Raw genomic sequence first — 11851 nt, forward strand, 5'->3', positions numbered from 1 at the left:
CGTCATAAAGAACAGTGCTTAACATTCTGTCTTTGTCTCCTAGGCTCACTTCTTAGAAGCAACATAGTTCCACAGAACCAAGGTAAGACTCTTCCATGTAAAACATTAAACTCCACTAAAGACCTAAAGAAGGATTATGACTATTACGCCCTCTTTCGCTTCATGATGGTGTGAAAGACACACACTAGAGTGGAAGAAAAAGCAAAAATAAACAGCATGTCAATAATTAACTTTTTGAATTATATCACTATCATGCAGATTTTTCATTTGCATAATAATTTAACAACTTATAAATTATGTCTATATAAGCTCATGTTGCCAAAAAATTTTGTCATATTATTATTCAAGCAGTTTTTCTCCATCTACATAGATATTCTTCTGAAAAGACATCATTATGTTAAAATATTATATGTGCTTCATACATACAATTGTTCATAGTTTGCTGATACAACATATTGATATGTACTAAATCTGAAGAATTATAAATATTTAATAAACTAATTCATAGCATAAAAATATATAAATATGCTTTCTGTCCTTACAACTTAAAATGAAATTAAATTTTCCCCTTCTATATTTTTCATTCAGTTGACATATTCTGAAAGCAGTCACTATAACCAAATCAGCTAATAAATATAAAATATCACCTATCACTGCATTTATTCAACTGCTGACAATAATACCTAGCAATATAAGGAAGCATAGGAAAGCTATTAGCCACACCAGTTCCCTGACCCAAATCATTCCAAACATAATTTGGGGAGGATGAAACCAAAGGATTAGCACAAAGATAAAATCAGTCTCTGTACATATCAGATAAAAATCAAGTTAGAGAGAGAGAGAGAGAGAGAGAGAGAGTATGTGTGTGTGTGTGTGTGTGTGTGTGTGTGTGTGTACCCAGTTGTATGTGCTTGTGAGAGGAGTATTTTCAGTACTGGAATAATCATAGAATTTATGTCATACCTGTGCTCCATAGATATATTTATCCAACATCTTGCCTCCTATTGTCTGTCCTCCTATATCCCAAACTTGAAGAGTAACATTCAGGTTCCCTTGAATATAAAAACAAGAATGCAGAAAAGGTAAGTAACAAAATAACAACTGGATACAGTTTCAGAGAACACTAAATCACAATGATACACTGTGGACCTAATCTGCCTTTTATTCTGCACGCTCATATGGTCAGATTATTTGGAACCGTGAAATAATGTTGTCAAAAGAAATCATAATGGGGAATTTAGATTTATACTTTTACCCCATTTCTATAGAACCATATTTATAATCACCTTCAAAACAAAAAAAAGCTTTAATTCATACACTGCTTAAAACTTTAAAAAAAATAGTTTTCTTAAACAGAGAATAGGACGATAGAACACTTGTACGGGGGGTAAAAAATATATACTTTAAAAATAAAAATAGAACTTTATATACTAACCTACCCTATAGCACATAATGAATTTTACTGTAAACTCTAAACTCTATAGGTTCTAATACTCACAGATTAATAACAGACTACAAAAATGGACCCAGAGTTTCAACTCAAATTAATGGGACTTTTAATATTTAAATGTCACCTAGTATATGCAATAGGAAACATAATTTTTAAAACTACATGTTTTCAAATTTAACCTATAAAATATAAACACATATGACAGCCCTCTTGAGAACAGATGTAGGATACATACCCAGTATATCACTAAATATTATGATGCATTTACTGTTAAAAGCATTTCCATTGAAACAAATCATAATATGTGCTTCAAAGCCTTCATAAAATGGTGGAACAAATCTTCCCCATACAAGCATTATAAAAGCATTTAAAAATACTAAAAAGCAATCTTTAAAATTCTTTTGTCTATTTTGCAAACTATTTGGCTGATACAAAAATTTATGAGATAAGCTATTCTCTCTTATGAATGCATAACCCCAGAAGTTAAAGACCACGTCCAACGTACTTTTTAGTTTAACATTTCAAAGTTATTTCTCCTAATAATGCAGTTTTCTCCAAAAGTAGACAAAGTCTCAATTAGTATCTTCAAAATGAGCTCCCACACTAAAAAATGGACCTGTCTGAATGATTTGCAAATCAGAAAAACTCAAAATAAAAACTTAAGACACTAAAAAAAGTTCTCGCTTCAAAAACAATAAAAAAGATTATGAAGACATGAATTTTTATGCCAATGCCAAAACACTAAAATCAGAGAATGTTAGTCACACCATTCAACTGAAGAGCAAATATAACACTGGATTAACCAGCTAAGTTTTACCCTTAACTCTAAGTTTTGTTGGGTTTGTATTACAATCTTTCCATTATTTTGAGGTAGGTCTGTTGCATCTGCCAACGTGCAAAGGATTTACATGAGGAACTTCCATTAGCATTAATGAGAGCTTCTGAAGTTTATCACCCGTCATCATTCCCACATACACACCCTTTCTTAGCTCACAGAGTAATGACGAAAATGTTCTTAGAGCTCTGTGAAGACGAAAACCAAAATGTCACAGACTAAGTAAGACTTATCCAACAACTGGGATAAACCCACTTACTTAAAAATCTAAATTTTTCAAGTTTCAAAACTCAACTCATTCTCCTATGATGGTGTCTCAAACTAAGCAGGTGAGAAAAGACTAGTAGTCGTTAGCAGTATGTTAAATCGCTTCAGAAGCCCCTAGATAAACAGGCAGTACTCTCTTCATTTTACTTGCATACTCTTTACAGTCATTTGTTTACTTCAAAAACACCAGTGCTTAATAATATTAACTTTCTTACAGTAAGATTGTAGGCAACACTTAATATAAGGCATTTAATCCCATTTTCTTCAAGGCCAACAAATCCTATCACTTAGCTTTGCATCAAGAAATATAAAGCTTTTCTTCCTTTAAATTCTGATAGTCAGATCCAATCTGAATTAGTTATTGTGAACACCTTAGCTACCACTTTATGAACATGATATTCATGTTTCCAAATCCTCACTACATCATTTCAAGACTAAATCGTTTATTTAGTTGCCTCCCATCTGAGAAGTTTGTATTTATATTCCTGTGTTGCAGGTATTTTTTAAATTCATACCTTTCTAAATAAACACTGTTTGTTGTTGTTGGCTTGTTTTTTTAATATTCTAGTGCCTCAGAAATAAAAAGTTATGCATTACTGATAACCGACAATGCTAGCCAAAAAAAAAAACCACTTTTGCTATCATTATAGCTTCCACAAATGATACTAGCTTCATAGTTATTCCGTATGTCTAGAAACATGTTTTTAACTTCCACATTTGAATTTTAGGCTTATTAACACATAAAAATAAAAATAAACAGGGGCTCTCTCTTTGGGAAACAAAATCACATAAAGATGGCATTCCGATCAATATTCATTTTAGTTTCCCTAAACATAAATATATCAAGTCTCCATGTATGTTTTCAAAATGACATACCTAATAACCTACAAAAATAGAATTCAAATAATCAATACTGTAAAATTTTTTAAAAATCAAGAATCCATCTAATATAAATTTCCCACTAATAAAGAACATTAAGGAAATTGTCAGCAATCTAATCTCAAATGCAAAATGCTACAGAATTCCTGCTCCCCGGTAAGAAATGACATGTAACCAGGGGAAAAAAAAATAAAATAAATGAGGTGACAAAATACAGGTAAGTTGCTTTTGGTATGAATCAAAGCCACCAAGAGGATTCAACAGTGACCTTGTAAAAGTACACTTGGTGCCTTGGTTAACCTTACTTAAAGTGCTGCACAGTCAAGATGGAACTAAAAACACAAGTCTGCCCACTTCTTGTACTAAAGACTTAGAAATCCTTTTCACAGTAGAACGCTGTTTACTGGACTGTACCCACAAGCTTCCTGAAAGTATTTTGACTAAGGCTCTTAAGAAGCTCTATCAGCAGAATCTCTGACTAACAGATACACTATTTTAAGCAGTAAACGCTGCACAGTGGTTGCACCCAGACTATACAGCACACCGGAACGTGAAATATACTAAAATGGATGAATATTTACAAAGTAATGACCTTGAAAACTTGCAGGAAGAGAATGTCAATAGAGAGACAGGAGGTATTCACCTCTAACAATCTGAATGGACAGAAGATTTACTAGACAGAATACTTAACAAACATTAGATTCGCCTAGTATGCTCTTTACAATAAATTCAATAATGCTGCCTGTAATGTTTTAGCAAATGATACACATATTAATCATCCTACATTTGACACTTGCAATGAATTAAAATTAAGGTTAAAATATATAAAGGATATACTGTGAACCTTGTAATTTATTTATCTTTCTTAATATACTTATTAATTATATAAAATGAAGTTACATTAAAACAATTTTTTCCTAGCAAAATTTCTAACATAATTTTGAGTCCATGAAGTAACATAAAACCAACTGCCTTTAAAAAAAAAAAAAAAAAAAAAAAGAGAGGGCACGTTCTGCATGGGCACTGGGTGTTATGCACAAACAATGAATCATGGAACACTACATCAAAAACTAATGATGTAATGTATGGTGATTAACATAACAATAAAAAAGTTTTTAAAAAAGAATTTTTTTCTGGAATTCTACCCATCAAAATAAAAACTTAGTCAGGAATTCATTAAAATATACATTCATTGAGAGTATAAATTTCCTAACGTCATTTTTAATATAAGTACTTTCTAACTCTAAATTATTATACTATAAATTTTGATTTCAAAAATACCAAATATTTTTTACAAAGTAATCAAAACTTTAAAATGGGTAGTATTGTGCAACAGATCAGAAATCATCATATGTATATGTCACCTATATAAAATGTCCAAAACCAGTCCTAAAATATTTTTCATGATTGAGTGGTGCTTAGTCCTATATTTAAGCCTTTGAACTAAAAAAAAAAAGTCAGAATAACTAAATAATATTAATGGTACAGAAAGCTGATGCTCTTGCTAATTAGCATCAAAAACAATAGTCAATAACTAAATACATATATTAAGGTTCTCTATGTACAACTGCCATCTCTGAAAAAACTGTTGCAAAAAATAAGCTTTCAGCATGTATATTATATGATTTGTGTATGTATTCTTCTAGTGACTGCTATAAATACTCTGAATGTAGCATTAACCCATACAAATGAGAATAATAAAAGTCAAATGAGATTTTTCAGTTTTGAATACATTAAAAGGAAATACAAATGAAACAAAATATGCGTATGTTTCTCATTAAGCCTCTTGCTGAACAATAACTTAGTAATAAAAGTTGGAATTCTTTTCTCATACTATATCTTTCAATTTATTTTTCATTGGTTGCTGAATACAGACAATCACAAAATATAATAGAGCATATTACTAGTGAGATATGCAGAATACCTTCAATTACTAAGAGTTTTCATTAGCTGCTCTAAAACTTTCATGGAGAGCTGTCTGATAGATGGGATGTTTGAGAGGTTAACGTATTTCAATAATATTGGGATTTATTAAACCCCTTCCCACTGTATCACTCACACTCCAGTATATGAGTCTGACACTACACTTGCAACCGTTTTTATTCAAATGTGTTTCCTCAGAGAGGAGAGGGATGGACTGGTTTAGAAAGTCAATCAAGATAAACTGCTTTTAATAAAATACTTTAAACATATAATTTAATCATCACAAATGAATGGACAGAGCATTTTAAAGCCCCAATTGTTCAGAAACTAACTTAAAACAGAAACCACTCTCTTTTTGTTATTATATCCCTGTATTTCCCACAAAATGTGCTGCAACTGGCATCTAAATAGTTTCTTTGCATGGTGAACTGAAACATCTTGAATGCTCAAACTGTATTTTTATGAGTGCCTAGGGACCCTAAATTTTAGTGGTCTATTAAATGCCAGCGATTTCATGCTGCCTTGCATAAAACAGCATTCACATATTAGAGCACAGGGGTTCCATAGCTACATTATACTTCTGTTCCAACTTTCTCTCGAACAAAAAACTGAAGCAGAGGCTAATCAAAATAATATTTTAAAAAAATAATCCTTTCCAGTCTTTTCACATTTAGTTTATACAATATCTGTTTGTAATTGTATAGCATTTGATTTTTTTTTAAATTTTTAGAATTTTATAAGCAACTATTGTTTATCCTTGAAAAATGTGTGGAGTGGTCAAAAACAGCGGGAGAGTGGGGGAATATATAAACTTTTCTCTCACACCCATGGACAATATGTCTTCATGGGAGATCCTGATGAAAGTTAACCTCCCTATGATAGATCTGCTAATTATATATATTTTCATGCAGAAACAACCCCCAAATTTATTTTACATATTTCTGCTATTATTGTAAGATATGTACAATTTTCTATGTTAAGATTTTTTATTCTCTTACCTGGCAACGTTATCCTTCTCAAAAAGAAATCCAGTCCTATAGTTTGTTTGTACTGTTTCCCAAAAGTTTCTTGAGCAAAACATGTAGCTAAGGAGGTCTAAAAAAATTGATGCATAGAATATCAAAATTAATGTCTTTGTTTTAGAAATGTAAACATAAAATCATTACTAACCTTATTAAGTAATCTTAGTATTTATACTACCATTAATCCAACAAACAATTTTAAGCAGTGCTAATCAGTTACAGAGGGGGGAGGGACTTAACACTCCACCAGGTAAATTTCACTTGACAACAGCTATCAGTGGGGACAACAGACTAATCTGTTAGATCTCTTTAAATCCCCTGAATAGTCAAGCTCCTTCTCCTTGCTGGAACTGAGAATTTGAGATTTATCAACAAGAAAACTAAAACAACATGACTAAAGATCTGACTCCTATATATCCATATATATCAGTTCAATACAAATTTCAGAGAATTCTAAGCTTCATTTCTGAGGTTAAATATTTATGCTCTTAGCCAATAATAAGAGGTACTAATTAAAAAGGGGAAAGCCCATTCATATAATTTTTCCTTTTTCCCTACAAAAAAGTACCTTTAGATGTCTAATTTTTCTCTATATTAAAGATGTTAAATGAAAATTATCCTACAGAACGACTGTGATAATATTTATCTTTAAAATCAAAAAGTCAGTATTTTTAAGACTAATATTAAGCAGGCAAAAATAAGTATTTTCCATCCAACAACCATAAAGATTAAAAGTCACAAGAATATTATAACCAGAACAGATACACATATTTCTACATTTTTTTTTAAATAACAAATTAAAGTTGTATTCAAAACTCTGGAGTACCATTTCCTGTCAAAGCAGAATAAAAATCATTCTGGAAACAACTGAAATAACTCAATAACTTAAAAGCTTCTTAAACATTTTAAATGCACTATTTGTAAACTTCACAAAAAAGAAAGGCAGATTCACGAAGCTTTTATGCTCTTTAAGAAAGACTACCAAAGTTAAGTGAAAATTGCCTTTTTTTTATTTTAAAAGTTAAAATTAGACATCAACTCCCAAAATAATGAAAACTTAAATTTCCAAGATAGCTTAGTATAATTGATTATTACATAAATGCAGCAATGCAAAAGAAAACTTGGCCAAATTTCAATTTCTTCAAACAAAAAGAACTAAAATTCCTTTTGACACAAGAACCATATTTTTCACACAAATGACAATCTGCACACCCTAACCAATTCTTTTATTATTTAAATACTCAGCATTTGTAATAAATTTCTAAGATATGTGGTCAAATATTTATTAAGCACCCTAAGAAAGATGTTCTGCTAGGCACTGAGAAATAAACTCACTACACTCAAATGAAAATTTGTTTGGCTTCCTGAAGCATATAACAATAATATAAAAACTGAGAGATTGGATTAAAGAAGGTAAGCATTCCTTTTTAAAACTTTTGGTTTTTCATTTAGCTTTATTTATGCCATTGTGCTTGTTTAACTTAGAGCACAAAATCTTCTGTTAAGAGGTTCAGAGTTCCAGAGAAAAATAATTGCCACTATTTAACTATTACAGATATTTCAAAATGTTTAATATAGGGATGGTAGATATACTTTTTTAAGACAAAGAGAAACTCAAGGCACATGTAACATTAGCATTGTGCCATTTAAGGTAATTTTTCACTTTCATGTAAGGTTCTCAAAGTTCAGTGTTTTTATATTAATGAATATTTTTAGAAATTCAAAGGTTCTTTTCTTGGAAACAGGACTTCGAGATTCTGAAAGCCCTATCCTCACACTTTTGAGGCAAACATAAAGCTAGGATTTTTGATGGGAATAAAGTATAATCTGTCAAAAGTATAGGCCCATGGGAACACAGAATATTAAAATGTGTTCTTATACCATCTCTGGACATACTATAAAATTAAACAGAGAATCAACTCAATCAGTGGTAGGCACTTCCTCTTCAATTCTCTAGACTTTCTGCCCTCTTTCACACTTAATAATTTCTCACAAGTCATTATATAAATACCCTTCTTAAACAATTATGAAGGGAACAATCATCTATCATATGTGAAACATCTTTATCTGATCCTTTATATTGTTTTGTTTGGTGAGCTTCTGCTAACAATTTTTACCATACTACATTTACTAATACAAAAAAAAAAAAGAATATTTTGCCTCAAAAAAATCTTAAGAAATATGTAATAAAATCAAAAGTATGAATCAAAACAGAAAGAAATAGAAACACATGATACTAGGAGGAGGAGCTAAATTTCTCTTGGAGAAACTATTAGTGATTATCTCAATACTCGATTGCTTCCATCAATGTGTATTTAAATGCCATGAGTTAAAACTGACAAGAAAAATGAATGCTAGAAAAAACAGCCAGGAGTTCAACTAGTACACAAATAAGAATGAAAGAGAGGCTGAATTCATAAAAGGATAGTAAAGGAAATAGAATGGGAATGTTGGCAGCTGCCAATAACTTGAGAGCTGAATAGGGTATGGAGAAGAAAAAAGCTTGATACACAAATAATGAAAAAAGGTTAGGTTTCTGATGTTCGTATCTGAAAATCTCTGGCAGAAAATGCCTTTACAGTTTTAAAAGAGATTAGTCAAGATGATAAAGACTAAATCAGAACACCATAAAGAGTTATCACTCACCCTTTTAAGCAGAATGATAGTCCTAATTAGCAATATGGAAGGGAAAAAAAATCATGCCCTGTCCTACACTAGACAGAATTTTAGACAGAAATGAAAAACTGTAATTATTCACACTAAATTAGCAACAAGAAGAAAACATAAGAAGGGCTAAATAAAAAACCCAGAAACAAAATTATGAACAAACTTCATCTGAGTAACACATGTATGAAACTAACTGATAAATACTGGTAGAAATGAACAAAAGTTTAAAGAATTATGATAGAACGTAGATGGTAATGGGCAATTTTTGTCTCTTTTAACAAGTGTATTAGTGCTACAGATTGTCATTGTAATTTTAAACAGGAAGTGAATTCAGTTATGAGTTGACCATGAAAGGATTTAGGAAATGAAAAATTAGAAGGTATCCAAAAGAAAACTGAATAATAAGAAAACTATGCAAATATACCTTAAAATTTTTATTGAATAAGAGTGTTAGAAACAATGCTGATTTATTTAAAACCATTGAAACACTCAAAAAGTTGCTTCCCCAAAACCTTTTAAAGGTAATCAGAGCATCTTAGGTTGTTTTTTCTCAGCTATAAAAATCAGTAACAAAATATCATCCTGGAAGGCAAGAAATTTAACAGAATGCTCCAAATTTTGCATATGAATGACACCTCTCCCAGGTGCCCTAGGAACTCAAATCTCAGAACCAAAGACTGCAGCAGCTTTGCAGGGCCAACTGCCAGGGAAGATGCAAAGAGCAGTCGTCACCAGAGAAACCGGGGTCCAAGCTACACCAGTAAGACGGATCGTGAAGCCGGAAACTGGTAACAATAACAACCTGCGTTTCTGAAGACTCTGGCTAGGAAAAGGGAGGGAAGAAGAAAGGACACAGACTTTAGCAATATTCCCAGAAACAGTGTTGGCGCCTTGGACAGAAGCGACAAGTGTGAAGAAGACACCCCGGGCAGAGGCTCCTCACTTTATTTGGGGGGTGGTCACTGACCCTTTTGAGATCCCATGGACCCTCCGCAAAGAGCAAGCACCGAGATGATCATGTCCTTTTCAGGAGCTCCACAGCCCAGAGTTAAAATCCCCAGCCTAAGAGGTAAGGAGACTGGCTGTCGGATATTCTCACGCACTCGGCCTCATTTATTCAGTCGACCGTCACCAAAGACTAGACTCTGAGCAAGGATCCCCTCGGTCACGACAGCAGCTCTACTCTCAGCATCAGCCCCAGTTAGGAGCTCGATAGATACCTGCTGAATGAATGCTTGTGCTGACAGGTGCTGTGCTTCGAGCAGTGATGAACAGGTATGATGCTATAAAACAGCAACTAGCGTTTATTGAGTGCACACCATGTTCCGAAAGCTTTATGTGGATTTTCACATCTAATGTGTATTTGCACACTTCACCCTTTGAGGCGACCCCTATCAATACCTACCTTACCGCTGAAGCACAAAGAGGTTAGCAATTTTGCCCTCCAACGTCCCGACCAGTAAGTGATGGAGCCCCAGTGCTCACCCAGGGCATTTGATCGCAGGGCCAAGTTCTGGGGAGAGCAGTGTCGGTATGAGAACCCGTAAAGCGGCCGGGGTGCGGGGATGGGGGGGCTCGCGGGGGCAAAGGCAGAGTGTGACCTGGACTAAAGTAAAGAGGTAAGGCCTTGGCGGATCTTTGCCGTCCTCAGAGGCGAGAAGCTGGAAAGCTTCCCAGGAGGGCGATGCTGGCTCGACTCGAAGAAGCGGGAGTTCGCGATCCAGGCAGGGAGTTGGGAAGTGACTCTTTTTTTTTTCTTTTTATTTCTTTTTCTTTCTTTTTTTTTTTTTTTTTTTAATTTAAGAAGAGCTGGACAGCTCTCGTCAGCCTACACCAGCGCCTACTCCGTGTCTGGCCCCAGGCCACGATCAGGCGGGCCCCGGCCCTGGGGGAATGAGGCGACGCCGAGCGGCGGGGAGGAGGCGGGGGTTTGCCGGGGCCGCGCCGGGGTTCCTGCAGGCCGGGGACGGCGGGCCCGCTGGAGGACTGACCTTCCCGGAGGTGCCGTCCCCCAGCACGACGATTTTCAGTTGCCGGTCCTGGCTCTCCTCCTCAGAGTCCGACATGGTGTCCCGGGAACCAGGCCCGCTCCCCCACCCCCACCCCGAGGTAGAGGGAGGAAGGGTAGGAGGGGGTCTCCGGGGGCGGGGGAGAGGAGGAAGGGCGGCAGTGGGGGCAGCACCCCCCGCCCCGGTGTCTCAGCGGCGGCTGCACGTATCCGCGGTGAATCACTCGCCGGGCGCCATCTTGCCCACCTCCCCTCCCCGGCGCGCCGCCCCGCCCCCCGCGCGCTACGTCGGTCGCGCCCCCCTCCTCTGCGCCAACCCGCGCGGACGCGAGCCTCCCTAGCAAGCCGGCCCATTTGCGGGCCTGCGATGGGGGAGGCGTTCGAACTGCGCAGGCGAGTCGGGCGCTGCTCTCGAAGGGGCAGCTGTGAAGAAGAAAAACAAAATATATCATTCAAACCCGGTAGGAAAATGGGAACCAGCAGCATTCAGGCGTTCTATCATATTCCCGTGTTTCCATCACCCCCTGTGAAGGGCCCTGAAGTGAATGGTTTAGCTGGAGGGGGGGCCTTGACGCCTGGGCTGCGCGCCACGGTTGCCATGGAAGCTGGGAGTTGGAGGAGCGGCGGTGGGGCGGGGCCTGTCTCCGGGCGGCCGGCGAGCAGGTTGCCAGGCGCAGCGCGCACGGGAGGGGCCCCTGGAGCGGGCGGAGGCGCCGGAGGTCGAGCCTCGGGAGGAGCGTGGGTGCCGCCGAGGTTGCTGAGGACCGTTCTGCCTGCGGGGAAGCGCCGTAGTGGCCTTC

General features: G+C 36.1%; 1 protein-coding gene across 5 annotated transcripts in view; it reads right to left on the reverse strand.

The window, feature by feature from the left end:
• RAB28 (RAB28, member RAS oncogene family) overlaps positions 1-11314 on the reverse strand; it is a 94635-nt gene extending 83321 nt beyond the window's left edge. For all 5 annotated transcript variants that reach the window (XM_036097336.2, XM_036097338.2, XM_078068389.1 and 2 more), the window contains exons 1-3: positions 11035-11314; positions 6353-6449; positions 964-1052 (exon numbers count right to left, since the gene is read on the reverse strand). In XM_036097336.2, the coding sequence (XP_035953229.1) occupies positions 964-1052; positions 6353-6449; positions 11035-11109 (261 nt within the window). In that variant the 5' untranslated portion in view covers positions 11110-11314. The remainder of the gene's footprint in view (positions 1-963; positions 1053-6352; positions 6450-11034) is intronic.
• Positions 11315-11851: the final 537 nt, after the last annotated feature.

The sequence above is a fragment of the Halichoerus grypus genome, chromosome 3 (assembly GCF_964656455.1).
Source record: "Halichoerus grypus chromosome 3, mHalGry1.hap1.1, whole genome shotgun sequence".
In the NCBI taxonomy this organism is placed as follows: Eukaryota; Metazoa; Chordata; class Mammalia; order Carnivora; family Phocidae; genus Halichoerus; species Halichoerus grypus.